General features: G+C 40.4%; 1 protein-coding gene across 1 annotated transcript; it reads left to right on the top strand.

Moving 5' to 3' along the window:
- The first annotated feature begins 387 nt into the window (after window positions 1–387).
- Window positions 388–9,722, top strand: LOC103050429 (keratin, type II cytoskeletal 7-like). The gene is made up of 9 exons (XM_007442294.4): window positions 388–900; window positions 1,956–2,173; window positions 2,642–2,702; window positions 3,978–4,073; window positions 5,380–5,544; window positions 6,691–6,816; window positions 8,556–8,776; window positions 9,314–9,345; window positions 9,433–9,722. The coding sequence occupies exons 1-9, from the start codon at window positions 388–390 to the stop codon at window positions 9,720–9,722; spliced, it is 1,722 nt and encodes a 573-aa protein (XP_007442356.2).
- The last annotated feature ends 7,452 nt before the right edge of the window (window positions 9,723–17,174 follow it).

Below are 17,174 nucleotides of genomic sequence, written 5' to 3'. Positions count from 1 at the left end.
GGTACAATAATCAAGCTTAGTCACTGAATATATTGCATGATCGCTGGTCCTCCTCCTCATTTTCATCTTCCCTTTTTTCTTTTGGCAAACCAAGGGCTGTGCTGATGGGTAGGGACAGTGTTTGGTAAACTGAAGATGAAGATCTGTTAACCACACCAAGGCATGAACACAATATAATGATATCCTCTTTCCCGCCCATGCAAAATCAGATCCAATGCCTCCCTGGAACAGATAAAAGGGAGGCTGTTTCCAGCTCCGAATCCAGAGGGATTTGGCTTCCGTCGGCTCAGCACTCTCCAGCTATTCCTTTTCTTTATTTTCAACTTTGGCCCAGTAGCTACTAGGCTTCTTCATTTTCTCTGTTACTCACTTGACTTGAACACAGCAATGTCTTTCCAGACCATCTGCCAAGGCTCCAAGGGGAGCAGAAAGGGCTACAGCTCGTGTTCTGCTCTTGGTGGTGGCACTGGATGTGGAATCAGGCGTAGCTATTCTTCATGCAGAGGATATAGTGGCGGTATGAGAGGCCAATATGGTAGCAGGAGCCTCCATAACTATAGTGGAGTTACAAGGATTTCCTGTGGACCTGTCTATGGAGGAGGCATCTGCGGGGGATATGGTGGTGGAATTGGTGGTGGGTATGGTGGAATAGGGTGTGGCTATGGAGGAATAGGAGGTGGCTATGGAGGAATAGGAGGTGGCTATGGAGGAATAGGGGGTGGTTTTGGCTACAGAGGACTGGGTAGCATTGGATCTGGAGGTATTGGTAGCGTCCAAGTGGACCCAAGTCTTCTGCGACCGGTCCGGGTGGAAATTGACCCCCAAATACAGCAAGTGAAGAATCAAGAGAAAGAACAGATCAAAGTCCTCAACAACCAGTTTGCTTCCTTCATTGACAAGGTAGGTTAACAGAACAGAAAGTATTGTACTTTTGATGTCATGGAATGCATGTCAGCTGGTAAAATGTGATTACATTTGTGCTTAACAATCCAGTAACATCTAGTGTTCTGGATATGGATTCATTTATTGCCACTCTTTCATTGGGAATTAGATAGAACATTCTGAGAAACTTCGATGTCATGAGGCCTACAAAGACTCCTAATAACTATTTAAAATGCTTCTGCTTATTGGGCCCTTGGCAATGGATGTTTATTGACGATTTGAGTAGACTCAGCTGGCTGGAAAGGAGTAGAGAAGCAGAAAAAACGTTTAGGGTGTTCATTAGCAGGTAGAATTTCAAAATGATTTCAGGATAACAGAAAGGGCTGCTCCTTCTTAAACCTAGTATGCGTGGAATTTATAAAAACAAAATGCAATTGCTTGGCTAACAGATGCCTGAAAATTTCTGTACGTCTGCTTTTAAAGGTATTTTGTATTGGCTAAGTCAGTTGCCGGCTCCAGACCCTCCTATCTAAGCTGTAACTGGAGATGCCAAGGATTAAAAATGGGTCCATGCGCATGCCAAGCCTGAAAGCGATCACAAGCTTCACAAACAATGATGTCTTGTTATTCAAAATGTTTGTGTCCATCATCCGTAGTCTATTAAAAAAGAGACAGCATTTGCATTTCTTGGATGGGTCTGCCTGAAATATTCTTGCTCAGCACAAGTAACCACAGAGGCTGTTGTATAAGGCTAGAGTGGAGATTGAAGGAAATGGGACAAGCCCTTCACGGATTTCCACTGGCAGCTGAAGGAAGTCTAATGAGACTCATGAACTTCTCAGAATGCCTGTGTCCTCAGGCTCTTCATCTTGTTCCCAGATGATCATGTTTTCAGTTTTACAAAGAAAAAAAATGTGAATTAGAGAGGGGACTTAATGAGTTTGCTCCTGTCTTTCTGGTTAAAGTTCATAGAGTTGGGAAGGGGCCAACTTTGTGGTTAATAAACCCCACAGTTACCCCAATGTGTTGTGATGACAACTTCCTCCAGTCATTTATCTAGCTCTTTTTTATAGGTCCGATTTCTGGAGCAGCAAAACAAGGTGCTACAAACCAAATGGCAGATCCTCCAACAGCAGACACCAGGCGTTGGCCCGACTTTGAATCTGGATGGTCAGTTCCAGCAATTTCTGAGTGCCCTGAGGAGTCAAATTGAAAGTATCCGCACCCAGAAGGTGCAGTTGGCAACAGAGCTTCAGAGTATGCAGCATTACGTGGAAGACTTCAAGAACAAGTGAGAACCTCAGAAACAACAGACAACTGTGTCCCTCTCAGCTGTTGGCACCTGCAGTCTAGTGATAACTTGTCCTCTAGATGGGCAGCAGATCACAATAATGCCACTGATCACAGTTCTTGAAAAACCTTTCCCCAAAGAATGCTCTATGGATATGTTGCTCCAAGCCCTGAAGAACATAAATATTGTAGTCTAACATATCTGGAGGGTATCAGGTTGGGTAAAATATTGCAACCATCATAGGAAGTTCCATGAGCAAGGTGGGAGCATTACGTTCTTAATGCTTCTTTGAGAAATTTGTTCATATTCTACTCATTAAGTTTATTGTGATAGCTCTGTATTTATCTTGGCATCTTGTATTTAGTATTTAGCTTGGCTTCTGCAGTCTTTCTGTGTGTGATTGTAATCATAGTCTACATAACAGTCTTGATCAAGAAATCTGTAAGCTCACTCTTCTTTTTCTTCTAGGTATGAAGAGGAGATCAACAGGCGTACAACTGCTGAGAATGATTTTGTTGTGCTGAAAAAGGTGAGAGGTGAAAACCTGGCAGTATGCTACAAACGTGGAAGGCATAATCTAGAGACAGAATGGAATCATTCTTCAAGATTTCTCCAACTTAATGGTCAACGTTTTGTGCGCCCTTCCGATGCAGGCCTACCTTTTTGTTGTTCCTGATGGTGTTGTCAAAAAGTGCTACATGATACAGTTATAGGATTATGTTCATCAGTATGACTACATTCCATATTAGAATCTCCTTCCATATGGAAAAGTAGCATGTTAGGGGAAAGATCAAACTATAAATTTCCTGAACACACTTGTTTTCCATCTTCAGGGAGATTGAAATATCAATGGGTATTTTGAAATAATATAGAACCATGAATAGAAATGAGCAAATCTGTAGATTTTTGTTTCTCTGTCAAGTTCCATTTGTCAAAATTAAGATGTTTTGTTAAGTTTGTACAAAAATGTGTATGCATAATATTTTGATGCACATTTCTCTTGTTTAGGGAAGTATGCATATTTGCTAGCAAGCTTGACCTGAAATATGTAGGTTTTGCAATCAGTTTCTTCTTACATAGTGTATATTATATATTTATCACTATATATAAGTTGTACAGATTTTTCCTAATACCCTTATATGGGTTTTATTATTAGCAAGCTGCACTGCAAAATTCAGAGAACTGGAAATGTTGAATAACTAAATTTTGGACCCTCTATTAGGCTGAAAGCGCCAAATTAAATAATTTGGCATTGAAATGAAAACTTATTTTTCCTCTATCATTAACCATTAAAGGACAGGACTATGCACCTGTTTATAAGTTCAGTAGCTCCTGATATGTCCTAGACAGCAGAACAGTACACATGTCCTGCCTATAATTCCCAGTGGATAGCTTGCACTAGTCAAAAAGATGCAAAAATATGTTTGTTCTGCTTCACATAAACTTTGCATGGAATCCATTGCTTCATTTATAAAATGCAAGGTACCATGTGTTCCAGCTTGCCTGATACCTGATTTGATCTGAAAGCTTCTGCTCCCTGTAGTTACTCAGTGAAGAACAGAAGCAGCAATTTTGTCCTGCTTAGATGTATTCTCTAGTGCACTGTTTCTTCCCATGTGACTGGTGTGGTCTCTGCTACTTGGAAGCAGAATCTCAAACTGAGCCCTGTTGAGTTATGATTAAACAACCTAACAGGAACATACAAAGCTGTTTGTGTAGACACGCTAAAAAGAGTTCAGGTATGCTTCAACTGGTGATGATACTTGCTGAAGATTTACACTGAGATTCTTCTGGATCCTTGTAGGATGTGGATTCTGCCTATCTGACTAAGGCTAACTTGGAAGCAAAAGTTGGTTCTTTGGCTGAGCAGATTAACTTCCTGAGAAGAATCTTCGAACTGGTAAGGAATGTTTCTGTTCCACTGGTTAGAGGGAAGAGGGCATCTTCGAGTCCCGCTGACTCCAAATTCAGATTTGGCTTTACCTCTATCCTGAGTCTTTTCTTTCAAGAAAGGATCTTATTTCATGGAGGACATGTTCACAGGACATATCCTTCAGTGACTGAGGTTACAAATGTAAAAGATTTTCCCATTATAACACAACAAACAGGACAAATGTTCTTAGAATAGCTCTTTGGATGAGACGGCTGACTTTCTCTTCCTTTTTCACCCTTGAAAACAAGGGGCTCAAATGTGTCTAGAGATCTTACACATGGGGTGGAGGAAAACTAATCCTTGTTCCAGCTCTTTTTTACTTTAAATAACCTTCTTGTACATCGAGAGGAAGTTCAGCCAAGCAGCTGCACTTTGCCACCACTATTGCCACACAGCATTATATCCAGTCACCGCAAGGTTCAGTTAACCCATCTTTAACTCTCCCTTCTGAGTCAGAGGCAAGGAGGGCCATAGTGAAGTCAGTAAACATGGTTCCAGCTTGTGATCAAGGTCCTCCACCTTAACTGTAATCCTGAGTCTGTAGGGAGTTTGAATGACATGCTACATTTAACCTTGTTAGGAGTCAGTGTATGGTACAAACAAGCCCCAGACACCTCCAGAGCTTAATAGGAAGAAGACAAAGCATCAGAGAAAGAGAGTGATCACTGGGGAGAAGACCAAACCTAGATAGCCATGATGTGACTTAGGCAGGGAATCCTCACTTCTGCTTTACTGAAAACCTCATTACACTCTGCTGTCCAGTTTTTTATTTTTTAACTGCATAGCAAATCCTTCCTGCTACTGTTTTTTTTTTTATTTGGATTAGAAAGGATCACTTAGGAATCCTGAGTCTAGTGTCCAAATGTCCACATTTCTCTTTATTTCCCTGAAGTTTAGACATTTAATTTATTTTAAACTGAAAGCTGTAATTCTGTTCTGGTGTCCATTTGTTTAAAAAGATACTTCTTTCATTTAGAAAAACTGCCATTTGCATTTGCAGTTTAAAGAACTCAGATCTGAGAATCTTTCAAGAGTTGGCCAAAGCTTTTTTGTGTTACGGCATGAAAGAACCTGCTGTAAAAGAAACCCAGGCGTGGGGCTCTGAATATGATTTATGAATTCAAAAATGTATCCTGAACTTCCTTAACTAAAATGGATGTTATGGGGATGATGATGATGATGATGATGATAATTAAAAAATTCATGAATGGTGAAACAGGGGAAAAGTGAGGCAGATTGCCAACCTAACTCATGCTTTTTGGATTCCCTATAGGAAATATCTCAGTACCAGATTGGAGGCCAAGACACCTCAGTAGTAGTCAGCATGGATAACAATACCTACTTGAATTTGGAAGGTATTATTGATGAAGTAAGAAGCCAATATGAAGAGATTGCTCGTTCTAGCAGAGCTGAGGCTGAGGCTTGGTATCACTCCCAAGTAAGTAATCACACTGAGACAAGGAAATAACTCCCCCCCCCCAAATTATCTTGTGTTTTTCCAAGAAGCAAGAGCCTTCCCTCCGAACCACACAATCACAGAAGACTGCAGCAGGGACTCGGTCTGCTTCTACTCATTTGCTGAGACTACTATTTAAGCAGTTATTCTCTTTCTCCATGGGGACGCTGGGACCTGGAGTTCAGTGAAGTGAGATGTTCCTCTGAAGACTTCTAAACCTGAATTTGTAATTCCCTCATCAGAGTACAACATGAATATTCTCTGAAGAAAGCCTTGGCAGCAAACGCCATGGTTGATATTTGTAGGACAGATCAGCTTTCCCCAATCTGGCACTTTCCAAAGTTGCAGAATACTTACTCTGTAAGTTCGCAGGTGTGCTAGCTAGGGATTCTGGGAAATGCAGTCCCACTTCATCTGGAAGAGGCCAGACTGAAGGAGGCTGGGGGTGATGAGGCCTAAAAATCCGGCCAGTGAGCAGCCAGTCAGTCCTAAAGATGCCCAATCTCAGCATTGGCACACAGCTAGGAATGAACATGTGTAGTGAGTTGTGGGGACCCTTTCTTCAGAATCTAATCTCTCTGAAATGCCATTTCAATCCATCTTTTTCAGTTCTTAAGCCTCTTCACTTTCTGAACAATATGACAAAAAGCTGTTATCAGTGGCAACAGACATAAAAAATGCAGTATTTAGTGATATGGAAAGGATCATACAAACAAAATGGCCCTTAATGATCCATGACAGACGTTGATGCATCATTTGTTTAGACTCTCCAACCATGCCCAGACCCAGCCATTTACAATATGACTAAAAATGATTTAACAGCTTCTCCTTCTTGGCCCTAAGAACATAAGCATGGAGTCAATACCCACTACATTTCACAGCATCCTTCCTGGGATGCCATGATAATCAAACTGGTGTCAAATCAATATAAGCTTGGAGTGTGAAAGCCATGGTTCTTTGGATGTGGCTGAACTACAACTTGAAGCATCCTTTCCCATTGACTATGCTGGCTGGGCCTGCTGGGAATTGTAATTTACCCATGTTTGGTGGGTCATCCTTTGCCTCGCTGAGCTATTCTGCTTCCATTGTGACCCACTGAGTTGATGCCCAACTCTTTCTGCCCAACAGTATGAAGCGCTGCAGAACACTGTAGGACGACACAGTGACAGTCTGCGCAACACCAGACAGGAGATTCAAGAGCTGACTAGGAACATCCAGAGACTGCGTTCAGAAATTGAGCATGTCAAGAAGCAGGTATGGGGGAAAAGGATTGTAATTCAAGAATAGCTTCTCTTTTGGAGATTCAGATCACTATATGGGTGTTGAAGCCACTTCTACAAGGGGAAAGAATCCAATTCAGTGACAGCTTGTGCAAAATCTTGCTCTAAGACATGAGGTATCTATTTTTTAAATTATTTAAGTTCCTAGATTTAAGATCTTGAAGCATTTCTGTTTCTCACATAGATAACATTCTGACTCAGCAACTTAACACATTTCACTGAAACCTGCCAAACTCCTTTTAAATTACTTCTCCAATCTCTTAACGTGGTGAGGTGTCAACAACAGCTCCAAATGTCTTGTTGCATCATCATAGCTGAGCTCTCTTGCACACAAGCTGAATTGCATTGCCTTTATGTAATTTCAGGTGTGACATTGTTGGAAATTACCAAAGAAGCTTGGGTAGCAAAATGGGCTGGATGTTGTAATGTGAATTATGTTGGTTTGGGGATAGAATCTTTTCTACACAGAACCAGTGGTTGAAAAGGAAGGGCTGCATGCCAAGAAAGGGCTGTAGAAGACAAGTTTGGCAGGCATAAGGTCCTAGGAATCTTCAGGTAGGGCTGGGGAAGAACCCTGTTCGTAAATCTTGAAGATCTGCTGCTTGTCATTGTCAGCAACTCTGAACTAGATGAGCCAATGGTTCAACTGTGTTCCTCATTCTTAGTCTCTTAATAATTTTAAGCCACTCTTCAGTGGATCATAGGGAGAACATGATGCAAATGGGAAGCTTAAGGGTTGATGTATATAACTGAAAAGAATCTATTGTACTACACATATTTATAGAGAAAAAGAAATCTCTTCACAGAGATTCTCCTTGGCTATGAAGCTGGCCCCACAATGGACCGGCCTCATTCAGAGCCCATGAATACTGCTTGGGACTGGGGAGGGAGCAATACGTCAAGCCTTGCTACACCAAGGGTACTTGAAAGCTTCTAGGAGGTGTCCCAATGGCTTACATGGGGGAACTTATATTTTAAAAGCCTACATTGAGAAAATTTAAGTTAACATAGAATGACATCAGGGAAATTGACAGTAGAGACTGATATTATCTTGAAATAATTTATATTAAAACTGTACATTAGAGGTAATTACATGGAAATGTTCTTGTGTTTGGACAGCTGAAAAAATGGGTAAGTTTTAATTGACTTTTTTTTTTTAAGTGAAACAAAACAAAACAATGGGCTCAGAACACTAACATGGATTAATTGTTTTTCTAATCTGGACATCCCTAGCTCCCAGGTGCTACCACCCAAGCGATAGTGCAGAAGTACTATATGCCATTATTTCCAACGTAATGGGTTTTATTTATGTATTGATTTAGTGCAGAGAGAAAAACACAGAACTATTGATGGAAGGCTTTAAATGGAAATGCACATCCTGCCCCTAGAAAAATTCCTAAATGAACTAGGACAACAGCATGATAAATGCTTCATCTAGAAGGAGTTATACAGAGTTAAAGGAGGTACGACTAGAAAGATGCCAGATAATTGGAAAAAAGCCTGGACTGTCTAAAATACTCAATGCCAGGCAAGTCTAGATGTTTTACTCAGCCTCTGATGGATATTTGCTCAATGTACAGTAGATGGTACACAAAAAGGTTGTAGAACAAAGAATGTAAAAAGAAAAAAAGAAGATCCAGTTCGAGGAATTGCCTGGCAGAAAGATGTTCATGGTGGCAACTAGAGCAGTTTGTTTCCTCCATTGCCTTGCAGTGTGCTAAGTTGCAGTCTGACATTGCTGAAGCTGAGGAACGTGGTGAATTGGCTCTCCGAGATGCTAAACAAAAACTGCAAGAACTGGAATGCGCCTTGGCAAAAGACAAAGAAGAACTGGCTCGCCTCCTGAAAGAGTACCAAGAACTGCTGAACATCAAGCTTGCTCTGGACATTGAAATTGCCATGTACAGGAAACTCCTGGAAGGAGAAGAGAACAGGTGCGTCTGCTGGTCCCTTTTGGCGGGGGGTGGGGGGGGGCTGGTTTTATGTGGGCCAAGCGTCCCCAAACTATATCTGGCTTAAAATCTAATAATAGATATAAATGATGCCTATTTAAATAACTGAATAGTCAGAGGCTGTCTTGTGAATATTTAACACCCTAATTTGGGGGAAGAAATTTGATTTGGACATTCTGGAATTCTGATTTGTCTTTGGAAATGTTGATGTGCTTGGCTTGTGCTTCATGGAACGTGGGTGCTCAGGGGCTCACTGTCCTCCTTACATCCCCAAGATGTTCCCTCTGTGGGTTAGTCCGCAGGTAGGACATGGGGATTTACGAGTGGAGGGATCCACCTTGTAAACAAGAAATTGGACTCGGCGACTTGTGCTTGCCAGTTTAAAGCTGTGCTCATAATTCTATGATTCATATATAGTAGACTATCATCTGGGAATATCACTAGGTCTATTGGGCAATTGTCTATTTCATGACGGAGAATTTTGTTCTAAAATCACCTGTGTTTCTTGCTCTTAAACAGGCTTTGTGGCCCAGGATCTCAAGTCCATGTCTGTAAGTAGCTTAGGCCTTCCCTGAATCCATTTACATTTTTTAAAGTTGTGAAGATGTGTATACACTAAACCTGTGTTTTCTTTACAGCTGTGCGGAGTACCAGTTATGGCGGTGGCGTTGGAGGTGGTGTTGGTGGCGGCGTTGGTGGCGGCGTTGGTGGCGGCGTTGGCGGCGGCATTTGTGGCGGCATTGGCGGCAGTGTTGGAGGTGGCATCAGTGGAGGAACCTGCGTCTACGGAGGGGGGAGCGGAGGCTATGGTGGTGCTATCTGTGGAGGAGGAGGTGGGTTCTCACATGGCTCAGGAAGTGGCTGCAGCACCGTCATCCGGAGAACCACCACATCCAGTTCATGCACCAAGTCAGGCGGAAGATATTAGGCATCCCTCCCAGTCCCCCCAAAGGAAAGAAACATCTTTTAGCTGCTTGGGTCAACCCAACTCCTTCAGCCCCAGTCTGGCAATCCAGAAAAGAACAAACTGTCTTTTACAGCCCAAGATCCAGTCTATTTCCCTCCCAAAGGAAACCTGCAGCAAGTCCCCACTAAGGGGGGGTCATCATCCTCCATCTCGCTTCTGTGGCTTTAGATGACCAGTCATGAAGTAGTAACCAAATTCCATGTTAGGATATCCAAGAGAGAAAAGCTTGAAAGAAGGGGGAGATGAATAAACTACGAATCTGGGCTCTGCTACTTTCAGTATGCTGTATATATTTGGCTTAGTTGGTGGCTGCCAAATTGTAATGTGCATGAAGGAGATCTTTCCTCGCCTGCCTGGAGTCTTCTTCCAACTGACAGTTCTCTTCAGTTTTGCTGTAGTTCCCTGCTTCATTGAAGAGATCATTTGTTTTCACTGTATACGTCTAGGTCGATGTTAGACACGTCAAACTTGTATGGCTAAATGAAATGTTAATTTTTATAATCATCCCTGTATTTTCACTCAACAGTTGGGTTTGCAGAAAGACAGGGTCCTGCAGAAGTCTGAGCAAGCAACAATTCATTATTAGGAAATCAGGAAAACAGGACTGTACTGTGAAAACATTCATTCTTGTGCCAGTTTTGTGGATTACACTGCACCTATTTTCATTTCTTAGGCTTTCTTTCCCATTTTCTTAGGAGCTGTTCAATTTCAATAAACTGCAGTCAAGTTAGATGTTGTCTTGATTTTTTAAAAAATTGTTGGGACGCTGCATGTCATTTTACTTCAGAAATGCTCATGGACCATCCCTGAAGTGGCTTGTACAAAACTCCATGTATGGTTATCTGGGAAATAACTCTTCATAAGATTGCAGTCTTTGTGTCTAATTCTATCTGGTTTATCTCAGAGTAAGTTTCATTGAATTAATTGGATTTCCTTTAGAGGAAACGTACATTAGGGATGTATGTTTCCTAAATTATGGAGACCCCATTCCTAAATATGGCCTCCATAAAGCAGCATATAGTAAGTCTGGGCAATGTAGAGTCAGAGAAAAAAGTTAATAATTAATTGGCCTATTCAGTGCTATTTACTAGGGCTATGGAGAGCTCTGGTTTCAAAGGGCATTCATGATTGGACAAAACATGGACATGTTATGTACCATCTGTCAGGAACACCTCAAACTACCTCAAAGCAGCTGCTCCTGGATCTGTGCATCTGCCCTCTAACAGTTGCTGTACAATCCTAGGAAAAGCTGTGATTGATTGATAGTATTCTTTCTTTCCCAATAGTTGGATTAAAGATTATATACAACAGATAAAACTAATATAAAAACCTAATACAAAATTACATTAAAATATATATAAAATATATCCAAAGAAAAGAAAAAGAACCTCCCCCAAAATAAAGAGACTTCCCCTTCATCCCCAGCAAGTATATGCAACATTAACAACTTATCACTGTCTCTTAAAATACTACAAAATACATCTTCATTCCATACTTCACCCCATTTTCTACAGACCCAACTCTAAATCCTCAGCTATCCTTATTAATCAACAAAAGATGTAAAGATTAACAGACATAACTAACAACAAAAGCATTTAGTCCCCCTTTCCATTTATACATAATCCCCCTAATAATCAAGATTTTATAATCAAAATCTAATCCCAATTAACAATTAAACATTACAACAAGGTAAAAAAAACCATTAACCATTAGCACTAGAGATACCAACCCATTATTATTCCCAACTAACAATTAAACTTGACAGAAAAATAAAAAACGTTAAACATTACCAGAAATAATAATTCCTTATTCATCTACCAAAAATAGTAACATAGATATTACAAACTATTCCATTGCACCCAATTAGACATTTCCAAAAAAAGAGTTATCCAGTCAAAATAACCATTAAACACCACCAAAAATAACGACCCATTACTTAACCATAATCAAATAAACCAGTTTTGTATTTTTTCTTCTTCTTCCTATCCATCCTTGAAACCCGAGGATAAAGTTCTAACATCTGCCTTCTTTTATGATTCTTGTCACTCCTCTCAAAATCCTTGTCATCTTTATCAAAGTCAATATGTAATTTGTGTGACCAGTTTTGTATTCAGAATTGTTAAACTAAAGCTGGCACGTACATTTCAATTTCAGCTCGGATGCCGCACCCAGTGTTTTTGACTGTGCCATCCACAGAAACTCAGTATTAGCCCTCCTTTCCCAAAATGATTTTTATTAATCCGTTTTATCTCCTCCCTATTAGTTGCATCTATTCTAAGAATCATAGTAGGGTGGTATCCAGGAAGCTGTCTCATACCACACTGTGCAGTAGGCCTGATTACTCCTGGGGTAGGTCAAATAGTTGAGCCCCAGTGAATGATACCATGTGCGCATCAGAACACAGGAATACAACGTGGCCCTGCGTGAGGATGCTGCATCCTATCCAATCTCATGTCAGCTTGTTTTGAGAATTAAGTTGGTGTTTGGCTGGCTCTGCATTTGTTTACCTGAAACTGCACTGAAGCCAGTGGGGGCTGTTCTTCTCAACAGTGGAAACTCAGCATTCCTGTCTCCTGCCTCACCAACATCACAGATGTGCTCTGTTTACCAGTGGCCTCCTTCTGCTGCATCGTCTGCTCAGAGCTACACTGGGGTGGGGTGGGGTGGATGGCTGCAGTGGGTCCATGACGGTTGCCCACACCATCCATCATCTTTTCTTTTCCAATAGTAGCTAGCCTCCTCCTTTCCCCAGCTACCTTTGCTCTGTCACTTCAGTCATTTCCCGAGAAGCACCTTCCCTTGTGGCATTTTCTAGAATCATCCAACCACTATTGTGCCAAAACAACAGGCTTCTGTGATAACTGGACGATGGTATGAAGAAGCTCAGCATCCCATCCTTGGCTGCTGCAGGTCTTGATTGGTGGAGTGCTGGATACTGTATATACAAACTTCCATATGTATATAAACAGAAATAAAAAATAAAAATAAAAATGCATACTGTACATCCCAGGAGGGAGACACCAAGTCTCTACAGAGGGAGTTGATAGTTGCAAATCTTCAGTCGTGATGTTCTTTTCCCCACTCTTTTTAAATAACTTTATTACATTCCACAAATGTTACAGCTGACATTTCTTAAAAGGGTTTACATAACAGTATATAATCTGTGGAAATTAATGTACATATACTTTAGAAAAAAAACCCTAGCCATTGTATTATAAATTCTTTGAATAAATAAGGAAAAAACTTGTATTAAACCACCTGAAACAAATAACAAAAATCATAGAAAACATAAAAAGAATAGATTTTAAAAATTCATAAGAAAAAAGTAACAGCTTAAACAATTCAACCAACCACACTAAAAAACTTCCATAAAGAAAAATAAAAAATAAAAATAAAAATGTCAGCCTATTTAAGTAATAAATTATCTTACATGTTTACTTTTAAATAGTAAATTCAATTAAACTTAGGCCATAAGGAATCATATTGTCTGGTCTGGTCTTTCCTTTAATACAAAACTAATTCAAAAGCTCACAGCTGACAAACCTCAGAAGGAGGTTCCAACCTTGAATTGGTATGCTAAAGGATGCCAATAGACAGATAGTAATTGATTCAAGGAGATCAAAGAAAGATGGAAAGAATATACTGTTCAGTAGAGATGTCAATATCCAAGATACCTTAGAAGATACTCCCTTCTTACAAGAACCTCTTAGAGGTACTAGAAGATGAAGCTAGATCAGCACTCTGGTCATTATCAAGTTGGAAAGCTACAGGAATTGATGAAATAGCTACAGAAATATGACAAGCAATGGAAGAACAATCAGTAAAGGTTCTAACCAAGTGATGTCAGCAAATCTGGAGAACGACACAGTGGCCAACCAATTGGAAGAGGTCAGTCTATATTCCAATTCTAAAAAAAGGAGATTTAACAGAGTGTGCAAACTATTGCACAATATCCTTAATTTCACATGCTAGCAAAATAATGCTTAGGGTTATTATTAGATTACAACCCTACATGGAAAAGGAGATGCCAGATGTTTAAGCTGGCTTTAGAGAAGACCAGGGAACATGAGACACTATCTCTAATGCACACTGGATAATTGAAAAAGCCAAAGAATACCAGAAAGAAGTCACTATGTCCTTCATTGATTATAGAAAGGCCTCTGATTATGTCAATCACATCAAACTGTGGAGTGTGCTTAGAAAAATGGGAAATCCAGAATATCTCATTGTCCTCATGAGAAACCTATATACAGTCTGGACAGAACATGGTTTCAGGTTGGCAAAGGAGTGAGACAAAGATATATACTCTTCCTTTATTTATTCAGCCTATATGTTGTATATATAAGGGAAGCTGGATTGGACAAAGATAAGCATGGTTTTAAACCTAGAGGAAGGAATATCAATAACGTGCTATGCTGATGACACTACTCTGATAGCCAAAACTGCATAGGATCTCCAAGCTCTAGTAATAAAAGTCAAGGAGTACAGTGAAAAAAGTGGGAATAAAATTGAATATAAAGAAGACCAAATTATTGACAATGGGTACGACAACCAACCTTAGAACTGATAATATACATTTCATGGTCAACCCATCCCCAACTGCTTTTCTTTCTTCTAATGTTGATCTTTACTACATTAGACAGAACCGGCCTTGGAGACCTGAAGGGTTTCAAGGACAACACTGGGAATTGCTTTGAAGTCCTGAACCTCACTGATAGAGAACTAGAGGAACTGTGGAATGAACTTAAAGAAGTTGTTAAGAATGAATGTGAAAAGAGACTGCCAAAAATGAAGAGAAGAAAGCCAACTGGGTGTCAGAACAAATCATGGAAATTGCCAAGAAGAGAAGAGAAGCCAAAGCCAAGAAAGACAAACATCTCAGGAAGGAACTTAACAAAGAGTTTTAGAGAGTTGTTAGAAGAGACAAGAAGCAGTATTATAACAATATTTACAGATATTCCATGTCTTTACAATGGAAGATGGAAATAAACATGGAAAAACAAGGAAAGCTTTCAAAAGATCTCTGAGCTATCGAAGTGGTAGATAGTTTCCTCCTTTTAGGATCAACCATCAACAGTAAAGTAACAAACATGATTAAATTTAGGCATACTTATTTCAATTATTCTAAATTAAGTATGGTAAAATCTGGGCCCAACTGATGAATTATTTAATGAAGCATTAAATAAGAAAGCATTAAATAAGAAAGAGCCTGTCCCTTCCTTTAAAATTAGGCTGTGGCATAAAGTAAATATATTAAAAAATATGTTTATTCAACCTATATACTGTATATATAAGGGAAGCTGGATTGGACAAAGATAAGCATGCTTGATAAACTACCCTGTGAAACAACAGCGATGATGAAATAACATTTGCCATTAAAGAAATCCCTGGCTGATCACCAGCTCTAAAATGTGGAACTCTAAAGTTTCCACAAATGAAATAGGTTCACTTCCAGATATGAGAATCAAGTTTTGTTTGGTTTTGGTATTTAAACCCAGCGAGAATTGAATGTGCCCCTGCCATGCAAACTTGGGTGATGCTATAAGACACCAGAAGTGAGTGGAGAGACTCCTGAAAGAAAACTTAAGCCAATTTTTCACTACTTGGTACCTCCCAGAAATGTAAGATTTCAACTCTTACAATCTCCAGCCAGCAAGCAACAGCGGTACATCTGTGAACCAATTCTATAATCCTATTGCATTTTGTTATTTCTTCTTTCTCTCTCCCTTTCTCCTTCTCTCTCTCTCTCTCTCTCTCTCCCCCTCTCACCATGTTTCTTTTCTTGGGCCTCCTGCATCCAATTTTTTCCCCACAATTCCCAAACCCTTATTCTTACATGTTTGTATGTGAGTACTGGGTACAAACTGTGATCATTTGGATTAGGCTCTGAGTCCCTAACAATATATCCAGGGGAACAATGCCCCCCCCCCCCCCCGACATTCCTGGCTCTCACAGTGCTGCCTGCTATCTTTAATTTTATTTTGTTAGATTCTTTCAATTATACAAAAGGAATAGAAATATCATATGAATTTCCAATAACACATCTGGTCACTACATAGACCCCAAATGGTGGGTAGCCGCAGCCCAGGACTTTGCTTGGTATATGGCGTTTCTGTAACTGATTGCACTCACAATGGCAACCACGTTGTGAGAAGGGCCACAACATGCTTTCACAAGTCCAAATGTGCATACTGGCTCAGAAGATTCGGGCCCCCTGGACAATGCTGTGCCGTTTCTTCTCAGGCTAAAGTTTGCAGAGCCAGCTCCAGTCTCTGGAGTTAGGAGAAAGCTCAAGATTATTAACCTGTCCTTACCAAAGGATCTGGTAGTGCCAAGACTAAGCTGTAATGCTAGAAGTGGAAGTGGAAGTGGAAGTGCAGCTGTTATCTTTTTCTCTTGCCTACTTCCTCTTCTGCAAAATATATATAATTCCCCTCTCACCCCTATGGGTGGTACGTGTCTTCCTCAATCTTGGGTCCTCTACCAGGTAGAGGATAATGCTACCATATTTCATGTGAACAGGCTGGTGTGGATGTTGAATTCGAGGAGGAGATGTCAACAAAGTTTGGCCAGTACCTATCCTCTTTCTAAGGACAACACACAATTTCCCCACAGCACACGTTGCTTTCCATCTAGGACATGTGCAACAAGCTTACTACAATTGTTAGAACACCAACAATGCTACTTAAAATATTGCATACAAAACAAAGGTTGCATGTAGTATTAAGTTGAGTTAATGATGTCCCAAATACACACAATGTACAGGTTGCAGTGAGAATGGAACAAAACAGCAATGTTACTGCAATATAACAGAAGAGGCACCCTTCAGATGGCAGACAGGATGGCTGAAAAATCCCACCCCGCCCCCCGCCCAATATTCTTAAAACCTCCCACCTGGAATAATTGCTTTATTGGGCCTAAGGTGTGCAGCTCTCTGGAAAGTCTTGCTACCCCAGTTTGGCACCTGTATAGGTCACCTGTGGAAGGTCTTCAGCAAACACCTTATGAAGTCTGATGCAAAAGCTACTGCCACTGCCCCCTCTCCATTCATCAGTTGACGTTAGGTCCATGGAGATTGGATGAGTGGATGCATTGCGATCATTGGAACAGAGGACTCAGCACACCAAATGGTGATTCGGTTGCGCTGCTCCAGGGAAGAACTATCAAGAAAGGGCAGCACGTAGACAATCAGAAAGAAGGAGACACTTGTTAACAGAAGGATGAACTGTATGTCTAGATTAGGATAAACCTAAAGATGAAAGGCAAAATGGGTGCATGTGGTGGCACTGATGAATGAGCAACTAACCCAGAACTGAAGATGAGCTACAGACACAAAGATCAAGTAGAACTTGTCAAAAGACACATTAACTAGAGATGTCAACATATCAAAGAATCACCATCAATAACAACAAC

Source organism: Python bivittatus, unplaced genomic scaffold (assembly GCF_059951505.1).
Source record: "Python bivittatus isolate LINGU-HERP-01145 unplaced genomic scaffold, Pbiv_v1 ctg000220_np1212, whole genome shotgun sequence".
Taxonomy (NCBI): Eukaryota; Metazoa; Chordata; class Lepidosauria; order Squamata; family Pythonidae; genus Python; species Python bivittatus.
Note: the sequence above shows the minus strand (reverse complement) of the source record. Positions and strands in the feature narration are given on the sequence as shown.

What these genes read in the sequence shown, in the direction of transcription:
- LOC103050429 (XM_007442294.4), top strand. Translation starts at nt 388, where the DNA reads ATGTCTTTCCAGACCATCTGCCAAGGCTCCAAGGGGAGCAGAAAGGGC. An exon ending in ATTTTGTTGTGCTGAAAAAG is followed by an intron (nt 2,703 to 3,977) that starts GTGAGAGGTGAA and finishes GGATCCTTGTAG; the next exon opens with GATGTGGATTCTGCCTATCT. An exon ending in AGGATCTCAAGTCCATGTCT is followed by an intron (nt 9,346 to 9,432) that starts GTAAGTAGCTTA and finishes TTTTCTTTACAG; the next exon opens with CTGTGCGGAGTACCAGTTAT.